The 22,090-nt window shown below is 41.7% G+C and overlaps 1 protein-coding gene and 3 non-coding genes across 4 annotated transcripts in view; all 4 read right to left on the reverse strand.

Moving 5' to 3' along the window:
- The window catches only part of LOC139657931 (uncharacterized), a 31,887-nt gene that overhangs the window by 1,947 nt on the left and 7,850 nt on the right, over window positions 1-22,090 (reverse strand). The window contains exons 11-19 of the mRNA XM_071535925.1: window positions 21,297-21,594; window positions 6,152-6,838; window positions 5,852-5,966; window positions 4,412-4,542; window positions 4,068-4,273; window positions 1,739-1,936; window positions 1,352-1,480; window positions 995-1,183; window positions 426-599 (exon numbers count right to left, since the gene is read on the reverse strand). Coding sequence (XP_071392026.1) covers window positions 426-599; window positions 995-1,183; window positions 1,352-1,480; window positions 1,739-1,936; window positions 4,068-4,273; window positions 4,412-4,542; window positions 5,852-5,966; window positions 6,152-6,838; window positions 21,297-21,594 — 2,127 coding nt within the window. The remainder of the gene's footprint in view (window positions 1-425; window positions 600-994; window positions 1,184-1,351; window positions 1,481-1,738; window positions 1,937-4,067; window positions 4,274-4,411; window positions 4,543-5,851; window positions 5,967-6,151; window positions 6,839-21,296; window positions 21,595-22,090) is intronic.
- Window positions 15,402-15,483, reverse strand: trnas-aga (transfer RNA serine (anticodon AGA)). Its single transcript has one exon. It is a non-coding gene; the product is annotated as a tRNA-Ser (tRNA).
- Window positions 17,328-17,399, reverse strand: trnaa-ugc (transfer RNA alanine (anticodon UGC)). Its single transcript has one exon. It is a non-coding gene; the product is annotated as a tRNA-Ala (tRNA).
- trnas-aga (transfer RNA serine (anticodon AGA)) lies at window positions 18,786-18,867 on the reverse strand. Its single transcript has one exon. It is a non-coding gene; the product is annotated as a tRNA-Ser (tRNA).

Genomic DNA, 22,090 nt, shown 5'->3' on the forward strand with positions numbered 1-22,090 from the left:
GCCTAGTTTCAGTTACTTTTTTTTTACTGTATTGCCAAGGTTGTTATCAGATGTTACCTAAGTTACTTGCTGCCTTCCTGTGATGTTACCATGCTATACAGGCTGCAGAAATGCCCATTTTGGAGGTAACTTAGTGAACAAAGTCAGTGCCTCCCGCAATCGCCTTTCGAAAGCTCACTGAATATTACTTGTTTCATACTCGGCAAAGGGCCCAGCGGTAATTCTGCAGTACAGCGATGACTATAATTATGATTAATAGTAGCAGCAGTAGTAGTAGTAGTACTACTAGTGGTAGGAGTAGCAGTAGTAGTAGTCGTAGTAGTAGCAGCAGTACTAGTAGTAACAGTAGCAGTAGCAGCAGTAGTAGTAGTGGTAGTTTAACCTTCACAGTCCTTCCATGAAAATACCAACAAAGTGAGCCTGACCTTGGAGTGGAGGTAGTCGTGCTGGTAGGTGTCAACAGGCTTTCCATCCAGCAGCACTTGGCCTTGCTTGGGGGGGTAGAAGTTCTCCAGGAGACTCACACAGGAGCTCTTTCCACTGCCTGAAGGCCCCACCAGGGCCGTCACCTCTCCAGGCCGAAGAGTGAACGATACTCCCTGCAACACACACCGTGAGTTCATATGCAGTGAGCTACCGTTGACAGTTAGGACTCACTTTCAATTCAATCAATTCAGGAGGTACTTTTTCCTCAAACTTCAAAAGGTTTGAGGAAGGTTTGCTATAAAATTGTTGATATGTTTAATTACTAAAGAAATGACAGAATTAAAGGTTTTTCACCATTATGTAAACTGCCGCATCAATAAGGGTTCAACCGATGTCGGTTTTTGATGGTCAACTACTGATATTTTTTAATTGCAGCTGCCGATCGCCAATATGCCCATTTTCATGCCAAAACGGCCAAAACAGGATAAGCATAGTGTGATACCGGTCATACAAGTCTAAAAATGGGGCTTTTGAATACAGTATGGCAACTAGCTCTCTTGCGACAAACCTTTAGTACATCAGTCTCAGGGCGTGTCGGGTAAGAAAATGTGATGTCCTTAAATTCAACCAGGCCTGTGCATGTGTCTGGGGCCTCTTTGCCCTCAGCTGGGTGTTTGGGTTTCCTGTCCAGGTACTCAAAAACCTTCTCAGCAGCTCCCACTCCCTGCATGAGGCCCGTGTAGACAGATGAAATGCTCTGCAAGATGGACCATACAAGATATGGGCCAAGGGGATTAGTCTCATTAATACAAATAGCCTGATAGTATGATCACCGTCCATCATATAGACTGTAATACCAATGGGGGAGATTTGTTGTGCACACACAATACATTTTTTTTTAAATAAAACAACGAAGGTTAAATACCTCAAGACATTCTCCCAGTTCCAGCTCATATATGACAAAAGATATAAAGGTACCGCCACTCATCTGACCAGTGACTATGAGGTGACCACCATAGTAAAGGATAGCGACTTGAAGAGCAAGCTCCGAGATCTGGAAACAAACACACAAATCCTATTCATGTTCATACTGCAACATACAGGGATGCGGTGGAGGGTAAATCCACCTAAACTCAATTTACTCACTTTTGCAGAATAGTTTACCCAACCATCTTGTTAGGCTGACATCAATCTTCATCATGGAAATTCATAACATCATAGTAAGTGGTATCAAATTGCTACAAGTTATTTGGGTGTTATTATCAATAAATCTGTTCTTGCCCCTCTAGAGGAGGCAACTGCTGATACCTACACAACTGGACCACATGTAGCAAGCGTAGGCCAGGGCTTGTTTTTTGTTGAGCTGGAACATGACCATGAGCCTGGCATAGTAGCAGTCGGCCTCCCGATCCTCGTTGGCAAAGCTCCGCACCGTCCTCATGGCTGAAATGGTTTCCTCTGCAACTTTATTGGCATCTGCAAGGGCTGTTTGCTCCGCTTTGGTCAATTTCTGGAGATTAGTGATAGTAATAGTGAGTGACTGCTAGGTTTTAGACTAACTTATTTAGCATGTTCTCCATGGGAAGGACATCACGTCTCAGCTATATGGGTATGGTTAAAGGAATAGTTCAGATTTTGGGGTGAACTGTCAGTGGAAACACTAGTTAAGTATGTTTTGTTTCAAAGACAGAACTTGAATGGATAGAACGGTCCCTTGACTGTTTGCCATGGTAATTTGGCTAGTGCAGCATAAAATGGCGATTATGAAATCTTAAGTGTTAGTTGCTAGTGACAATGCAAGTCTGGACCTGGACATTAAGGCCATAAAGTGCGTCACACTTGCTTGACAACTGCGCAGTTGAGTCTGTTAGCAAACTGTCAAAACTCAACTGAAAGCTAATGATAGCGATGAGGCTAACATAGCTTTATCAAAGCCTGTACTTCTCTCTCTAACTCTTCTAGTGGACATTAGCATGTTAGCAATCCATGCAAAGCAGCATGGCATGGCAAAGCAGCCACCCAGAAGCTAACAGCCCTACTGGTAAAAATATATAGAGGATCTAATAGTCAGAGCATATCTATAACCTCTAGTAATGTGTTAGGTTAAGCAACTGATGTATCAGTCAAATCAAGGCTGTAAAACTTAATGAAGGTGTGTGGGGTAGCCCAAGAGGCTGCAGCACACACATCCTCCACTGAAATGCCTTGTAGCTGCCAAATTCCGCACACGCTTTGCTGAAACTAGCACTATCAGTAGGGCAGACTTCAAAGACAAAAATTTCAAACCAACCTCATGGAGAGGTTCAAATGGGGGCTTAGTGAGGGCATCCAGCACTGTGGCTAAGTCCCACTTTGGAGTCAAGGAACGGCTCGGTGTGTGAGCACCTTGCATAAACCAAGAGGCCAAAATATGGCTACCCGGTGACTTGCTGTCTATTCCACTATGACAATCTGAGATGGCAGCTAAGGACACCTTAAGTGTAGAAGGTGATAGGCCCTTTTTGTGCAGGCAATGAAGGAAACTGAGATTGACACCAATATTACAGTGAATTGGGTCATCCCCTCAAGCAACACACCACCGCTCAAAGGCTTGCCACTTAGAGGTATAAAGAGCTCTAGTTGAGGGGGCTCTAGCACTCTGAATTATCTCAACAACCTCCATAGGCAAACCATCGCCTAACAAATGTTCCTGTTCAGGGGCCAGGCAACCAGTTTCCATTTCTGGGGAGATGGATGGAAAATCTCTCCTCCCGCCTGCGTCAGTAGGTCAGGGCGTAGCGGCAGAGGCCATGATGTCCCCGACAGGAGGGACCTCAGGTCCGCAAACCATGTTTGGGTCGGCCAGTTCAGAGCCACCAGAATCAACTCTGCCTTGTCTTCCCTCACCTTGTCCAACATCTGTTGTAACAGGGGAAAAGGTGGGAAAGCGTATAGCTGCAAAATAAATCAGAGCTAGCCAGACCGTCTCCAGCTCCAATACACTGATGTGATGGTCCTTGTGTTCTCCCCAGTGCCCACTGACTATGCAACCCTCGCAGACTGCCCCCCACCCGAATAGGGAGGCATCGGTTTTTATCACTACACGAAGTGTAATCGGACCCATCCGAACACTCGCTGAAAAATTGAGAGGGTTCAGCCAGAACAGCAGGCCGTCTTGGCACTGCTGTGTGATCATTAGCACCCGGGAATGGTCCCTGGATGGGTGGACTCGTTGGGTGATGAACCAGCCTTGGAGATGTCTCAGCCATCTTTCTTGGGCACCAGGAAATATCCGGAATAAAACCCGCAGTTCCTCTCCCTGTCCACTACTTGGCGGATGGCGCCCTTCTCTAGCAGGGAAAGAATTTCCCTCTGCAGAGTAGGTACTGCATGTTCTGGGACTACTGTCTGTGTGACACCGGTGAACCCTGGTGGCGGCCGACTGAACTGCAAGGCATAACCCTTTTTTAGGGTCTTTTCTAGCCAGGGAGACACTGTGCATGCACTTTTCCAAAGGCTCATGCCAGCCGATAGGCAAGGCATGGTGTTTATGTGATTCAGTGAATGAGCTGCCGGCAAAATATGCTGGGCAGACGGCTGTATAATGGTATTAGTAAAAACACATATTGGTCGAACTCTGATTCTAATAAGATATGCTTTACCTTGTAGTACTCGCCGTAGAGTTTGGAAATTATGCCGATGAAGGGGAATCCCATGATAGTCACCAGTGTGAGCTTCCAGGACATCCCAAACATGAAGATGAAGAAGCCGATACCCTTGACGAAGCTCCTCAGGAAGATGTTGACGTTCTGGGAGATGAGGTTACTCACCTGGGTGGTGTCAGCAGTCAGACGGGAAGTGATGTCACCTATAGGGTGACACAATGGTTTAACATTAGAACAAGAGCTCTTTTGTCATAGAAGACGATTAGACGGACGGATGGATATTTTGATGCAGATGCGAATGGCTTGATGGATGGAAGGATGAATATTGTTACCACAATTACCTGTGTGGTTCGCATCGAAAAAGCCAATCTCCTGCCTCATCAGAGATCTGAAAAGAAGGTTCCTGAGCCTAAGGCTTAATCTGGCAAACGTCAGGGTGAAGACTCCTCCACGCACCCCCATCGCAAGTGAACTGAGGAGAGGGCAAAACGCTTTTTAGAAAACATTAAAGTAATAATTTGCAACATTTTCAAATTATTAAATGTCTGTTTTGCTACTCTTTATCGGTTACTGATAGAACACAATAGTGATTCAACCTGTACCCAGTTCATGAAAGCGTTTACATTTGCTGCTGTAAACAGCTGGTGTCTGATAGGTCCAAATCAAAGGCTAACAAGGTGGCCTTTGTTCCTTCAGTCATACAACCTCGACATTCACTATATTAAGGGGACATACAATGTGATGGCGGACTCATTGTTCCAGGCCTCTGAAGCCTACATGTAATATGTTCTTGTCTCTGCTTCCTGTTTTTCCCTTGTGCTTTTCTTCTCTTCCTTTAAACTGCTGCCTAGGTCTGCTGAGGATGGGCTGAGAAGCTGGCCAGAGGCAGACGGGGCTGGAGAACTTTATATCCCATTTTCTCCATATTCCATCACCCGTCATTCAATAAGCACACCCCTTCTCGTTTCACCCCAGTAGCAAGAAGGGTGGTCTGGTGAGACATCTCACTCATGCACTCAGAACCGTGGTTACGTAAGTAACCTAAAGTTCTCTTTCATAGCATTCGTTTCAATGTCTCACTATGGGAGACTTAGTGAGACATCACTATGGCTTCGCGCTGGCTGCGCTGGCTCAGAAAAATTTCAACATGGCGGCAATTGTAAAAACAATCTTTTGGCTTCAAAACGGCACTTCAGAAACCTATGGGTGAAGTCACACTCACTACGTCCATCTTTTTTTTACTATGGGAAAAACGTGCTGAGCCCTGAGTTTTCCCTACAGCGGCGCAATGCTGCCCTCCAGGCAAGGCAAGGCAAGTTTATTTATATAGCACATTTCATACACAACGGCAATTCAAAGTGCTTTACATAAATAAAATAAAAATAAAGACGTAGATAAAAAGACTGAAGCCCGTCGGTGCAACCAGATGCTGCTGTGCATGCGCAACTTGATAGTGCTGGGACAGCGTTTCTAGGCCAATTCACCCCTGAGAGAGCAGAAGCCCCTTCTAAGAGTGTTATAAAGGGGGAACACACGTTTTTCAACGGTGTTTTCTCTGTTCTTTTTTTCAAAATATTCAACTGCACCCTTGGCTGAGAGCCTGGATGCGACAGTATATTTTTTAATTTTCATTGAACATGTGTGTGAATGAGTGCTTGGGAGACATGGCGGGGACAGGAGGCAGCCTGCCACCGGAACAATGTCTCGTGGATAGACAAAGACACAAACAGACAAACAGCTAAACAGAGACCAATCCAAGCCACCATCTCTGAGATACTCACCTGGCTAAGGCCAGTGCCGACAGTGTGGCCAAGGGCTTAGTAAAGTACTCCATGCTCTGGTGAACCACAATGCCATCTATGGCCTTTCCAGTATAGTAAGGTATAAAGGCTTCACCTATGGAGATGAGAGAGCAGAACATTAAGAGTAATTTGGTATGAGTAAGACAGTCATAGCCTAGAGAATCAATGCTTCAAAGCATAATTGCCAAAGGGAGTGCCGACCTATTGCACAGGTCTCTTGCAATCATGTGTAATAAACAATACTAAATTACATTACATGGCCATGTCAAGGACACTCACACACAGCGGAGATGAGGAGGAAGAGGAAGGCTACAAACAGCAGCCCGCTGTCTTTGCTGCAGTAGGCCAGCAGGCGTCCCAACGTGGCTCCTGAGTTGCTCTCCTTCTCCTGGCTCCCCTCCCTGCTCGACCTCCTCTTCTTCCCCACCTCTCGCTCCTCCTCGCCGGCCGTTTCCACCAGCCTCTCAGTCTCCTCAGAGCCTCCTCCTCCTCCTTCTTCTTCTCCACTGCTGCTGCTGGTGTTGGTCACCGAGTTGAGCTCCTTCCCCAGCAGCGTCCAGAGCAGCACGACTCCCAGAGAGGAGGCGCAGGTCCAGGAGAACAGGCTCAGGAACCAGGGCTGCTGGGTCAGAGCCTGCAGCTCGCTCAGCATCAGCAGCTTGACCAGGGCGTAGGTGATGACGGTCACGCAGATGAGGAGAATGAGGGTGGATAGTTCAGTGACCCTCCGCGGGCCGTCCTCCTTGTTCCACGACACCCCTATGGAGGCTCCCAACAGGAGGGAGGCTCGGACCAGCACGGTTCCCCACAGGTCCAGGACCGACTGGAGGATGTTAAAGTTCAGGGCGTCCTCTCTGAATACAGTGAAGTGTGATCCGTGTGTGTACAGGACAGTGGTGACGGCAACATCCACCAAGATGTATAACAAGGTGCAGCTTACAGCGACCTTGGTGCCCATGATGATAAGTTAAGGTAAGATATTACCAGTGCCAAGCAGACCAAAATCTTCTTTAAAAAAATGACTTCTGGTAAGAGCTTTGAAAACAAAACCCTTGTTGAAGAACATGCATTAGCAGCTAGAATAAAAAAAGAATAGGACTTCTGGTCAAAGCTTTCAAAACAAAAGCCTTGCTGATGAACATGTTCTTATTAAGTACAGGAGTGAAAAAGGAATGTACAGTATTTATGGAGGCATCTGTAGTACATTTAAATACACTTGCTGTGTTTTGCAAAATGTCATTTTTACAGCAAGCATTTAGCCTTAAACATATCCGTCTTTAAAGCAGCTTTCATCAGGAACTATCACGCACCATATTAAAATATAATCGTTCATGAATCTATTTAACTGCTAGTTTCACTTCATATTTAATGTAATGATTACAGTGAGCATTATTCCGTTTGCTCTCTACGCTCCAGCATATAAAATCCTTACTTTGTTTTCCAAACGTCACAAATTTGCTTTTATTTTGAAGGGAAAATCGCTTTCCTTCCAGTCTTATGATACTCTGGCTAGCTTGACGTAGCTAAAGTAAACATGAGTTAGTTCTAGTAGCCTATAACGTTAAATTATTCATAGTTTAACTATTGCTCAGCACAATATCTAAATGTCCAGTGGTAAGTCTATAGTGCCAGTCTCATTTCACTCCACCATGTATTACCGTGGACAAGTGAGAGATGTGTTGCGTCAGGTTGCAAAAGCTTCCATAGTGTGTCCCTTGTCCATGTATCCATAGGCACGTTAAATCCCTTAGGCCTACTGTAGCCTGCTTACACACATGATACAATACATGGTCAAATACATGGCCAATACTTGGTCAGCAGACAGCATCCACGTCCCACAGTAAGTCAAGCAGATTTGATTAAAATGAAATGACAGCGGCTACAGTAGAGGTTAGGTAGATTAGACTGGACCAAAGATCGTCTATGTTTCGTAAGATAAATGACTGCAGTAGATACTTTGCAGGTGCGTTACAAATCGCACCATCTCCACTGGTGCCATCATGAAGGTCCATTGGAGAATTTCCTCCATGCAAATAATGGCTAAATATATAACAACCGTGCGAAAAGATTGATAAAGATTGTAGTGGTGTGGGTGTAGGTCAATTCAGTTAGGCTACGTTACAAGTAAAAGTGAATGGTAAGGTAGATGTGTTTCTAAATTTAGGTTACTGTGACACAGTAAACTTCCTCATTTTTAGCTCTAACTCCTGTAGCCCTAGTCCCTCTAGCAATTGCCTTTGATGTTGTTTCATTATAGTTTGGACTGAATAAACCATAACTTTTCCATTAATAACACACAGCGAACCTGTTTTCCAAAAATGTATTTAAACATGTTATTAGGTCACATTACAATATTTTGGGAGTATTTCAGTCTTTCTTGTAACAAAAATATGATTGCAATATGATCTCAAACATGTCCATGCAAAATGGCATTATGCTACAATGAATCCAAAATGTGTTATCAAAAATAAAGTCCTCTTAGTTTTCTTATAAATTATCATGGAACTAATTAAAAAGGGCTTCACATAGGCTAATGCACATCCACATCACATAGGATCTTGAGAGCAGGCTCCGCGACACGCGATGGCGTTTGTGTTGCACGGAAATAGAGGCAGAGTGATACCTCTTTTTTTTCTCTTCTCTTCTCTGACGGACTGCAGTTGTTGCGGAAGTCGGCGTGTGTGTGGCTCCTCCCACCAAACACTGTTTGGTTGAATGTTCAAGATGATATAATGTTGGCAAATCTGACAATAGTATGTTATCACAAATGTAGCCTAATGATATTTCGAATATAGCCATTTATATAACAACAAAACCCCTTTTGTACTTTACACCGTGGTGCAATTTTGGCATTTATATTTTGACAAACCGAACTTCTACCGAACTTTCATTTTATCCCCCCTCTGCTCTCTCCTGATTTCCTCTCTCTCTCTCTCTCTCTCTCTCTCTCTCTCTCTCTCTCTCTCTCTCTCTCTCGCTCTCTCTCTCTCTCACAGACACACACACCCATACACTTTGAGACAAACCCTAGCCACCATCAAGCAATAAAGACCGAGTAAAAATGTAGTGTTTAAAGCACTGTATAACCCGTTACAAGACAGAGAATTTCCTCCAAGCAAATAATGACTAAATATATAACAACCAGTGGTGGAAAGAGTACTGCAATGTCCTACTCAAGTACAAGTATTGTTACTTTGCTGATATAGTAAAAGTATTGGTGTAAAAATCTACTTAGGTAAAAGTAAAAAGTAGCTAATTTAAAATGTACTCAGAGTAAAAGTTACTGAGTTAGGCTACTTTTTAGAAAAGAGAAAATAATCCTTTCCATGTGATTCTAAAGGGATGAGAGGACAGAGTTCAAACTAGATTCTTTTAAGTGGAAAATTTGGAAATTACATAATAATATGCACAAAGTAAAGCCACTCTTCTCACTGTGAATGGCTCCACATTTTGTCAGTTTACCTTGGTCCAGTTTCTGATGCTGATGGAGAGCCACAAAATCTGTCCTCTGTAATGGATGTGATTTAAAATGGAGTGAAGTACAATACTTCAGTAAAAACACACTAAGTAAAAGTAAAATGACTGACTTTAATAAATACTCCTAAAAGTACACAAAAAGATACTCAATTACAGTAACGTGAGTAAATGTAAATAGTTACTTGTCGATACTATAAAATTAGGTATTATTTAATGCTCACTAACATCTTAGGGCATGTAATCTATTATGTGTGATCAAAGAGAGCAATAAAAATGGTCAAAACCCCCAAAGTAACATTTCATTTCATTTCATTAATAAATCTTTAGTGAAGCTGACCGATACATTAATCTTATCATTCTTATTGAGTGGTGGGCAGTCTCTACTCCTGATTATGCATCAGGGAAGCCCAAGTGCTTCAAATGTGTGAAGTGTTTCTCATATCTGTGGCTCCAGCTCACTCTTCTCCTTTCTAACAGCATCACATGTGAGCGGCTGTTTAGTGGAGGGAGTTGCCTCTGACTTTTGTCGTGAAGTATATTATCTGATACAATGATATTGACTGACTCTCCCAATATGACAGACTGATACCTCCATCTGCTGGAGGAAGCAGACACAGCTCCCTCAGCGCTCTTTCTCTTCTCTAATTTCACCATGGAAGTCAATGAAGAAACTGAACAGAAACTTACTGAAAAGTGCAGCCTGTACTTTTATTTATAGTGATTTTGATGTTGATAGTGTTTGTTTGTTTTTTGTAAACCTGAGGCACCCAGAACCAAATGTGTTCCAGGTATTTCACACTGTAGTTTATGAAACAAGCTGATTGAGGAAACTTCATTTCCAAAATGACCAACATTTGATGGAACCAACAGTAAAGAGTAAAAATGTCAAAGCCCTAGAAGTAATAAAGATTCCTGTGTCCCTAGATAGAGTGATGCTATGGAAAGAAATGGGAGCCAGGAAGAGAAGGCAGATTTTTTTTAATAAAACGACAGGGGCATTTAAATCTGAAGCCACTTGACATTTCAAAGGGATTTGGAGAGATTTAGTGACAAAGATGAACAGCACATTACAGCTGCACTTTAAGAAAACTGCAGTCACACACTACACTGAATATGAGTTTGTCATATTAGTAAATTAACCATGATTGGAGAATCCTGTCATGTTTTTAAATACCTTACAGTTCATTGCTGTTTAACATTTAATTGCTCAGTTTGTTTTGCTCCTCAAGCACATTTGGCGATATGGCTGTAATATTTTATATAATAAAGTAATAATTGTACTAAATGAAGTTACTGCATGGAATCGCACTCATCTCACATTTCCTGTAGCCTACCTTACAGTGTTATATCAAATAATAGGAAATAACCAGCATGAATAACATTTGCTAAATGTCAAATATTTAATCAATAAGTTTTCTCTCTACTTACAGGAACTGACGTGAAGATGTTCATTGTCTTCAGGTGTTCAATAGAAAAGAATAAAAGATAAATATCTAGGGTCTAAAATCCTATTTATTATGGTTGAATAGGTGTAAATAGATAGACAGTTTCTTAAAAAGTTCTTATTGGCCCTAATCAATCGGTCCCGCGCGCGGGCGGGCGCGCACACACACACACACGCGCGCACACACACACACACACACACATTGCGCACAAATGCAACGTCTGTTAGCAGCTCTTCCTTTAAGAGTTTCAGTACTTACAAGAGAAATCAAATATTAGCATATCATTCCCTTATAATATAGGTGAAATATAGGAAAACAGCTGGATGCCCTGTAGCCTCACCATGTGCCGCGAGCCATTCTGCCCAACACACACTAATGCAGACACTTTGAGACTTTTGTCATTTTGTGACTTGGTTTATTTGACTCACAAGTCAAAATAACGTTTCTTCTGAGTGCCCAGTAACACATTTCCTACGACCTGTTGACAATCTGTCCAGCAGTCCTGGAACAAGCAGAACCAGCACTGAATTCTTTTCCTTTCTTTAATTGCCAGTCGGCTCATTAAACTATGAGGGAAGACGCAGCCTCACGTGCAATGAATCGAGGAGTTGTATTTCTTATAAAAGATAGGCCTACAATTTATTATGAGTCTACAGTTCACAAAGCTTATAACCATTCCTCCACTTTGTTAAGAAGTAGCCGAGGCCTCCTAGAGAAAATCTGTTCTCTGAATATGAAGCATAGCCTACTAACTTTAAAACTGAGTATGGAGCAAACTGACAGTGTGTTACACTTCTAACAGCTGTTTAGTTATAGAAGTTAAAGTTATGTTGGTTTGGTGAAAATAAAAATAAGATGGATTAATTAGCCTACGCAATTCGATCTAAATGAATCATCTAGCCTGTAGCCTGATTACTAAATTAATTGATAAGGGAATGACAAGTAGGCTACATTCATATTTGGCAATAAATAGGCTTATTTTTCCATCCATTAAGTTGATCCGCCATTACCTACTTCCTATTACATGTTTAGAAGTAAATGTGGAACATCATCAAAGTTCTGGAAACCCTGGCAACCGTCCAGACGTCAGTCATTCTGCTCTGAGACACAGAAGCAAACCGACGGCAAATTCACAGCTCTTCCACGACTTTTTCGACGACTTTTTCGACGTTTCGACGATTTTGTTCGACGTTTCTCTACATTTTCCTCAACTTTACTCTATCAGTTGCTCTTCTCGACCTTTTCTCATGGAGCAGGTGAGGCAGAGAGACATTTTTAGGTCAATTTTGGGGGGGTTAAAAAAGGTTTATTTTCAAATTGATATCGGCTGTTTGTTTTCAAATTGCTCCATGAGGTGTCAGGAAGCTGTGTGAAAATTCCTGCCGGTTATGTCACTAATGAGCAGCCTGCTGTGTTGTTCCAGACGAGCAGCAGCCGCCATGTTGTGCCCAGACACCTGCTGGACCACAGCTACTGGAGGAGCCACAGCAAGCTGACCAGAGGGAGGCGCTGCCGAGCCAGGAAGGAGGTTCAGCTCTTTTTACCGTCACACACAAAACATGATGCTGTAGATACTGTCATATACAAGACAACTGCACTGTCCTGTGTCATATTACATGACCTGACCTCTCTAAATGGATATTTTACTATACACTTGTAATTGTCTTTAATTTATTTTGAGTTATTTTCATTTATTTAAAACTTTGTAATTAGTCTGTCTGTATATACCTACTGAATATGAAAAAGGGGTGTATTCTCAGTTGTACATCTTGTTAAGTCTGCTTTGCCATGCCTTGTATTGTGAGGGAAAAGTGGTGCTACCTGGAAAGGTAATAAAAACATGTAGAAATGCAGTAGAGTTGTTGTCATTGTTTGTGTTGCTGTTGCTCTCAGGAGAGCGAGGCCCTGCACTCCTCTCCAGCCGCTCCTGTCGGCTCCTCTGGCCCGCAGCAGGCTTCCCCTCGCTCAGGACCAGCTGAGGACCAGCAGACCAGGTTAGCTGAGTCTGCCTCATCTTCAAAACTCACTTTTTCTTTTACTTTTCTATTTTGTTTTGATTTTTATTTTTGACAGCACTGTGTAGACTCTGACTGGGCTTTATAAATATAGTTCATTATTATTATTATTAAAGTGGGGAACAGATCTCCCAGATCTCTGCTGCGCCCCTGGTCTCCAGGCTGGCTGACTCCAGATCTGCTCAGTCCTTCCCACAGCTGGAAGAGGTTAGGGTTAGGTTTAGGGCTAATGTCATGTCATATCATGTCATGTCATGTCATGTCATATCATTTTTCACACGTGATTTCATAGTGATGAATGTAAAAACATACATCATACACACAGATTTTCTCTGGGTAACAGGAGGTTTCAGTGTAAGAGTGTTGAAATCTGGTTGGGAAATGTCTCTGTAAGCCAGTGGTTCTCAACAGGAGACTTGCCCGGCCGGTGGCTCAGAGACCAGCGACGAGCCCCTGATGATCCACGGCCGCAGCGTAGCAGAGTACCGGCGGCTTTACCACTCGGTGGTGGATCCCATGCTGCACTTCTCCTCTGGCCGGTCTCGCCCCTACAGCCTGCAGCTGGGTCGCAGGATCAAGCAGCGGCTGTGGGAGGCGGTATCCTTTGGTGTGGGAGGACAGCAGGTGCCCCACATAGACATAGATGTTAGTGATGAACCTAAATGTTCTCAGCCTTGCAGCAAGAGGGCCAGGCGCTAAAGTAGACTTTGGCCATCTTGTTTAACCTTATAGTTTTATATTAAATAGTACAGTAAAGTATGGATCAAATTTAACCCCCATAATGTTTCCACAAATATTTGGCTACTAAATCAAAATTTGTGAATGTGTAAAAAAAAAAAAAAAAAGCAAAATTAAACCCAAAGCAGTTAGGATAACTCATTTGTGGACTTTTTATTTAAATTAAATTAAATTAACTTAAATTGAAAGATTCAACTTTATTGATGCCCATGGGGAAATTAGGTCTTTGGCAGCAAGAGTAGGTGCAACAGGTTAATGGTTAATAAAAGCCAAATAGAAATAAGCATATAAAAATAGAATATTACATTAGGAAAAAAAAAATCAGTAAATTAGGAATATGGGGTAAGTATATCATTAAATATATAACTAAGAATATATAACTAAATAAACATAAAATAATATTACTTATAACAATAATAATAATATAGTAAAAAAAACCAGCAGGATTTCCTTCAGCCCTTTTTTTTTGGACCCCTCAGCGTCTTGCGGGGGGTTGAGTGACCCTTCACCCTGAAAGCTGGCCTTAGCGTCTGGCAGGGCCAGCAGGGCCTCAGGTAGCGTCTTGCACCTGGGCCCAGGGCCACATGGTGCAGCGTCTGGCGGCCTGTCAGCCCAGGGGGGTGTCAGTGTACATTTGTAAATAGTTTGTTTGGTGTAACATAGTTGACGGGTGAATCATATTGCAACAATAATAATAATGATCAAAATGTTATAAAAAAATAAAAATAAGATAATAAAAACATAAAAATAATAACAATAAGTAAAACATAAACAATCAGTATAATATCAGTATAAGATGTATATGCGTGTTTGTGTTGTAATATGTGTTATTGTAGTTAAATATTCTTTAATAAAGCCCTCTTTAACTTATGCAAATTGTTTGTGTGTTTTTTCATTTATTTGATGAAACTTATGTCACTGTGTGGATGCTCTGACATGACCTGTTTGAAAAATGATCAAGGCAACACTTTATTTGGATAGTGTGATGTTACTCAACTGACTATCAGGTGACACAAAGATGTTCATCAATGTGTCACTGTCTCTAAGCTGACCTGAGCCTGAGCCTAACCCAACCCAACCTGACCCTGTTTCTAACATTAACCCTAAGATGAACCTTTACCCAGACATTGAATATCTATAGATTACTTTTCACACAATTATGAGTATCACTTCAAACTCAGAAGACTCTTTAGTGACACTTTATTGTCACTTGATATTAAAGTGTAAAATGTAGTGTGACCACTGATAGTCAGTGAAGCAGGACTACATTTAAATCTCTTCCACCTCACTTCACCCACTGGCAGTCATGCACCTTGAATGTGTTGTAGAGCGGTGGTTCTGAACCTCGTGAGCCCTTAAAATGAGGCGATGCCTACCTGCACCCCCCAGTCACAGGCTGCATATGATGAATTGTTCATGATTTTCCCTTTCCAGGTTCTTTCATTTGATTAGTTGTCAGAGGAGGCAAAAAAAAAATCAGTATTTCACAAGAAATAAAGCAAAAATTTGAGAAAAAATGGAAAAAGTAGACGCAATGATAGTAGAAATATGTTTGTTTGCTATTCCATAAATCATCTTGCGACCCCACCAAATTATCTCATGACCACCCTGGGGAGTCAGCATATAGGAGATGGATAGGAGAAACAAACTTGGCATTAACCTGCTGATGTTAAGCTTGATGTGTTTCACAAAGTGCGGAGGAACAGTTTTTTCATTCGGGGGGGAATAGGTTTCAAAGTCACTGTGTCCTATTTTATTGTCAGTCCTCCCAACATGGAGCGTTTCCTATAGTTATCACTGGTAACCAATCACTAAACATTCCATCATACAGCATTATTAATGCAAACAGTCAAGCGTTGTCAGCAGGATTTGAACCTGCGCGGGGAAACCCCAATGGATTTCTAGTCCATCGCCTTAACCACTCGGCCACGACAACTCACACTGCAGTCAACTTCAACATATAGCTGAGTGTTATCATGATGAACCATTTCTTTCTGGAGTCTGGATCTTCAGTGGAGAAAGTGGTTCACACTCAAAGAAGAAATATGTTTTCCAAGACCTTTTATGTTCTTATTATATTCTTTTTTTTAATTTTTATAAATGCGGAAGGGAAATCATGCACAGACGTTTCGGCTAGTGCCTTCTTCAGTGTGCAGGCTCAATCTTAGTAACAGCCCACCATCTTTTATACAGATAGGCCCAGCTGCATTCAGTTAGACCTGCTGGCCAATCTGTGAGCAGTGATCACTTGAGGAGATAGGTTGTCATAGACACAGCAGAGGATATCAGGCAGGGCCGTTCATAAATCTGTGAGATCACTCATAGACACAAATACATTCAGGTTATGTGTATATATTTACATCATATATATATATATACATATGCTATATATATATGTACATCATAGAGATGATAAGACATGTTGGTACATTGGAATCCGCAAGCAGCCATTATAGAAAACATCAGGCAGGGCCATCATGACTCTATAGGACTATCTACAGGTTCCACATACAATGACAAAGTACATGCACAAAGGTCTACAGGAATGAAGTAAGGTCTAAGTCCTCATTGAGGCCCTGGTGACACAGAACAAAGTTTATTTAGAGGATTTATGTTCCCCAAGTCATATTTTTAGAGGGCCTTACTAGCATGTCAGCCAAATTCCTTGCTCTTTTATAGGTGAATAGAGGAGGATTCTGAGTGTGGAAGCATTCAGTCAGAGACTCTGACTGATGTATTCTTCTTCTGTGTCACATACGATGAAGTCTATGCAGTTGTCTAACAGGTAGCCCCTTCTTTAATGGCAGTGGGTGGTAGCTGTTAGCTGACAGAACAGTGTTTTTGGCAGCAGGTTTTCTATATACAGTGGTACTGAGCATTGAATTGCCTTTCTTTGAGACTAGGACATCCAAGAAATTAATAGCTTCTGGGCTCTTCTCAACTGTAAAAGATATAGATGTTCATTTAGAGTTGATATAATTTATAAATTCCCACAATTTAGTCTCTGAATCATTCCATATCATAAAACAATCATCAATATATCTTGTCCAATATTTGATAGAACTTCTATACGGGTTATTTTCATAAATATAATCTAGTTCACATTTGCCCATGAATAGATTAGCGTAGTTGGGGGCTAATGGAGTCCCCATAGCCGTACTGTGTATTTGAGAGTTCAGTAGAATAGTCTTAGTGCTCTCCCAGTTCTCCCAGTATGACTGCTGCCATTCTGTTCTTCACACTGACAGAGAGCTGATGGTTCACTCTAGACCGGTCTGCACTGGAACATAAAGAAAACACAGGGAGGATGACAGAGGAAGAGGCATCTTTTCAAAACCCAAAGATCCTCACACGTCCAAACAAAATAAACACTTCTGAGGGCTTTAGTTTTTTTGTTTTTTTTGTCTTTGCTTGAAAAAGAAAATGCTAAATTTGGGGTTAGGGCTCTGTGTTTATCTTTGTTTGCTTTGTTCAAGGTCACATGCAGAGTAGAATTTATCATAATACAAAATTATCAAACCTTCTGTAACAGGCCTCTATAGAGAATGGAAAACATGGAGAAGAGAGAGAAATATCGGCCTTAAAATTAGACTATGTAGAAATCACTTGCTGTGTATAATTGGGTTACAGGGTCAGTTTACTTTGTCCAGAGTACAAACTCCTCTAATGTACTGTACAGTGTTGTATCAGCAGATTACCAGTCACTAGGCTGCATGTCAACAAGGTAGCTGTACTTGTTTGGTCTCCTACAGGACTTGTCTTCTTCAACACAAAACCTCTTGGAGATGCCGGGGATTGAACCCGGGGCCTCATACATGCAAAGCATGCGCTCTACCACTGAGCTACATCCCCCTGCTGGACACATCAGGAACACATTAGCTACACTTGGTGAACAACGAATCATACCATCACAATGTTTTGCCTAAACATTATCATTTCATATTTTAATTTTCTTTAGGGTCAAAGTTGGCACCTCCTCTTTCCCTGATGAAAGCTGCATTAACCAGTCTGACAGAAACAGCAGCAGGTAAACAGAACTGTCTGACTACCACTGACTCACTGCAGGTCAAGGTTCATTCACTAAAACCAAGGAGACTTCTCTGAAATCTCTCCTCCTTCCCTCCACTATCGGCTCCTTTCCTTCCCTCCATTACCTCCTCCTTTCCTTTCCTATGAGGAACACGCCACCATGTTGGAGGAGGAAAGACTGTCTCGTCTTCCTGCCTGATCTTTCTCACCCTTCCAAAGTATAATTTGGACAATCACACAACTATCAACGCACTGGAACAATAGATCCAACAAAAGAACGAGCTTTCCTCTAGAGTCTACACAACTGAACGGACAGGCTTGTCTGGGTGAGAATAGGAGGCATGTAGTGGCCAATCACCATTGAGAACTGGCACTGTGTCATTACTCAGTGATGTAGTGGTAAATGAAAAGGTGAGCAAACTATGACCTCCAGTCAGTGATCATCACAAGGCAAATAACCACCAGTATAAAGAAAAATAAATGATATATTCAGAAAAAACATGAATTTATACTTGCCCCCCTTAAAAAGACCTTATCCTTATACAACTTACATCATTTTGATCATTTTGCTACTACATACTATAATCCATACTATGAATTTATGTCATACAGATTTATGTCAGCCTAAAGGCAGACAACAGAGTTTATGTGGGTTCACAGCTGCAAACATACTGTATGCCAAGTAGTTCAGTAGCACCTAGCTATGTAAGGTCTTGTTGTCCCTGTACAGTGTGTGTCACTATATACTTGTGTGACTATGTTAATATTTCTCTGCACCACTGTCACTGAGACAAATCCAAGCACAAGATTTACTAAGTGCTGTCAGATTTCCTGCAGCAGTGCTTCAGTGTGATCTGATCTGTATGAAGTACAGCACTAGTCAGGAACCGAGTCATGGTCAACTGCTTGGCAGGCCACGAACATTACTGTATTCTCTATGGAAGAGATCAGAGCAGCTGATCAACTGGAAACCCACAGAGCTGAGATCACATTCAAATAAACTTGTAATTAATTTGGTCTGTGTGTACTTATTCACCTCACAAACCACCTGTCCTGCCAAAGTGAATTCTCAAGTGCACAGTAATTGGACATTTTCTTGTCTTTTTCCAGGGACAGCTGTTGTCAGCTCCAACATGGCAGTGTTTTCTATGGTTAGCAGTCCTCCCCACTCTCCAAACATTCCATTGTTATTTTATCAAAACTCCGTCACGTTGTCGGCAGGATTCGAACCTGCGCGGGGAAACCCCAATGGATTTCTAGTCCATCGCCTTAACCACTCGGCCACGACAACTCACATGATAATCACCTATGTGTATGGATTGTACCAGTGTTGGTCTATATAAGACACAAGCTCTATAACTATTTAAACAGCCCAGTGTTGTCACAAGGACTTTATGTAACCTATGAGGAGACACAATAGGTTTTTCGTCCATCATGCTAACCTCTTTGACCTCTGACCTTTACCAAATGAGCCTTAGAGCTTATTTGTAAGTCAACATTCAACATGGGAAAGAGACACCTGGTGATATTTCAAACACCATTACCATATTTGGAGAGGAGCTGCCATCAGCTAAAGCCAAATTTGCATTATTGTTAATAAAATAAGATATAACTTCATTCTCTCCCTACCTGAAGCAGAATACACCCTGCAACTTAACAACCCATTAAGATGTATGTATGGGACTGTTTAAGATTTACTAGCACGGAATAAAATCAAAATTAGAGAAATTTTGTTATGAGAAATGTATTCAAAAATTCTGACTACAATGTTAAGATGAAGTATGAATAATATACATGTAGAAGTTACCCTGATCTCCTGGGTGCCAACATGGCAGGAGGAATACAGAGCGAAACTGACCAAGCAACGATATGTGAAACATGTCGTTTGCTCCTTGGTTTTTATGGCCTACAATTATTATGAAGCCAATCAATAAAAGAGTTGATCTAAGTAATTCTGGTGAGCACTGGAGTAATAATTATTTGCCTGTGAATAAAATATGTTGTAAGGAGGTGAAACCTTTTGGACTTAAATACTTTCACATTTATCTTTTTTTTAATTGCCACTCCACTTTACTGTAATAGAAAAAAGTACTTTGTGTAGATTTTAGATCAAGCATCAAAAAGCACTTCAATAGATTCACTAAATTCTTTTAAGTGGAAAATTTGGAAATTACAAAATAGAATGCACAAAGAAAGTAAGGCCAGATTACTCTTCTCACGGTGAATGGCTCCACAATTTCTCAGTTTACCTTGGTCCAGTTTCTGATGCTTATGGAGAGCCACAAAATCTGTCCTCTGTAATGGATGTGATTTAAAATATTAAAAAAATTAGTAGATGTGTTTCTAAATTTAGGTTACTGTGACAGAAAACAGTAGCTCTAATCCCTTTAGCCCTAGTCCCTTTAGCAATTGCCCTTTGATGTTGTTTCATTGTAGTTTTGACTGAATAAACCATAACTTTTCCATTAATAATACACACAGCAAACTTGTTTTCCAAAAATGATGTTTAAACATTATTATTTTATTTTATTAGGCCACATTGCAAAATTTTGGCAGTATCTCAGTTTTTCTTGTAAAAAATATGATTGCAATATGACACATCTCAAACATGTTAATGCAAAATGGCATTATGCTACAATAAATGTTATTATATGAAAATGATGTGAATCATATGCTATGGCCTTCGCAGTCACCAGATCTCAACCCAATTGAACACCTATGGGAGTTCTTGGACTGAAATGTTAGACGGCGCTCTCCACCACCGTCATCTAAACACCAAATGAGGGAAAATATTTTGGAAGAATGGTGTTCCATCCCTCTAGTAGAGTTCCAGAGACTTGTAGAATCTATGCCAATGCACATTGAAGCTGTTCTGGCGGCTCATGGTGGCCCAACACTTTACTAAGAGACTTTGTTGGTTTTTCCTTTAATTTGTCACCCGTCTGTATATGTTTTCACTTTAAGCATTGAGCATATTTTTCCAATTACAGTGCATTACATATATGTAACTGTAGTGCTATTAGTTGATCTATCCTCTTTATAGACTTAAGCGAAAACATCATAGCTCTCCACAGTACATTCAGTTCAATAGAAAAAGGCACCTTTCTGTTGTTCAAGTCATTACACATGAGGTAACAAATAACATATTTCAGCAGCCTTGAAAACAAACTCTAAGTATTTCCACAAAGTCACCAATAGCACCTTTCACTCAAGCTTCATCAGCTGAGTGAACTCAGTATAAAAAGTAAAACGAAATCCTGAGGAAGGCTTCAATAAAAAAATCTCAGTTTAATTTCTCTGTTTGGTGTGACAGTGAGATGTCAAAACTTTTTTGACACACCCTCATCTCAAGGTGGGTTGGACCCATATATCAGTTAGTGGCTGATATTGACATTTTATTAAAACCTGTATTTTGCATAGCCATGTCATCCACGTCTGATATGATGGATATGCTGCAATTTGTTTGATTACATATTTATTACCTCCGCCAAGGAGGCAATGTTTTCACCGCATCTGTCCGTCCGTCTGTTAGCAGGATATCTCAAAAAGCCTTTCATGTCGATTGGCCAAAAGGGGGTGTGGTGGTGGGCGTGGTATATCACCAAAAGGTGCATAACTTCCTTGCGGGGTGTTGTCAGACATGGCGGAGGTCTGTGCTCTTCTGATCGGTCCAACCCCTCACATCAAGCACTGCAGTTCATTCTCAGTAGCGGACGTTGCATTCAGACTCGCTGGCGCTGCTGCTTCCTCTCCTCCGCTGGCTCCCCCCGTCGGACTTCCAGGCGGGGGTTCGGGCGGGGTCGAGGACCTCGGCCCCCGTCTCCACGCCCAGCACCTGCCTCTGCACCAGCTTGTAGTAGAGGCCCCCGCCGGCCATCAGCTGGCTGTGAGGCCCCTGTTCCACCACGCGGCCCCCGTCCATCACTATGATGTTGTCGGCCTTCTCCACTGTGCTCAGCCGGTGGGCGATCACCAGCACCGTGTGCTTCCACATGATGTTGTTCAGAGCCTGCTGGACCTGAGATAAAAACACACTGCAGTTATTATGCAAACCCACATACAGTATATCCCAAAGTATTGCACTCAGGGTTGCTCTGGCCCACCATACTGTAATAATAAAGACACTCAGTGTAGACTGTGGCTTCTTAGATTTCCTCTACCTTCTTGTATTTATTCCAAACAAACTGCTGCTGTTGCTTCTGTAAAAACATAAAACGCATCACTTGTCTGTGAAGGACATGGATTTTTCCCAGGAAAGAGGGACCCCCCTATATTTATATAAAAAAGTTGTGGATTATTACTTAAAGTTATACAAGATATTGTTAAATGTTGTTAAAAGTTATTTAGGAATTATATATTTTTTTGTACAGGTTTCACAGCCTCATTCAGCACATTAATTTTAATTCAAGTTTTTTCCCACGGCACGCCATGGGCCGGGGGCAGAAAGTGGCAAATACAATTATAAATACAGTAATATACAGTACAACAGCACTCCTTCTTGTGTGATATTGCTT

The sequence above is a fragment of the Centroberyx affinis genome, unplaced genomic scaffold (assembly GCF_046629955.1).
Source record: "Centroberyx affinis isolate AG114_WGS23_722 - 3 ecotype Tasmania unplaced genomic scaffold, CSIRO-AGI_Caff_v1 ptg000182l_1, whole genome shotgun sequence".
In the NCBI taxonomy this organism is placed as follows: domain Eukaryota; kingdom Metazoa; phylum Chordata; class Actinopteri; order Beryciformes; family Berycidae; genus Centroberyx; species Centroberyx affinis.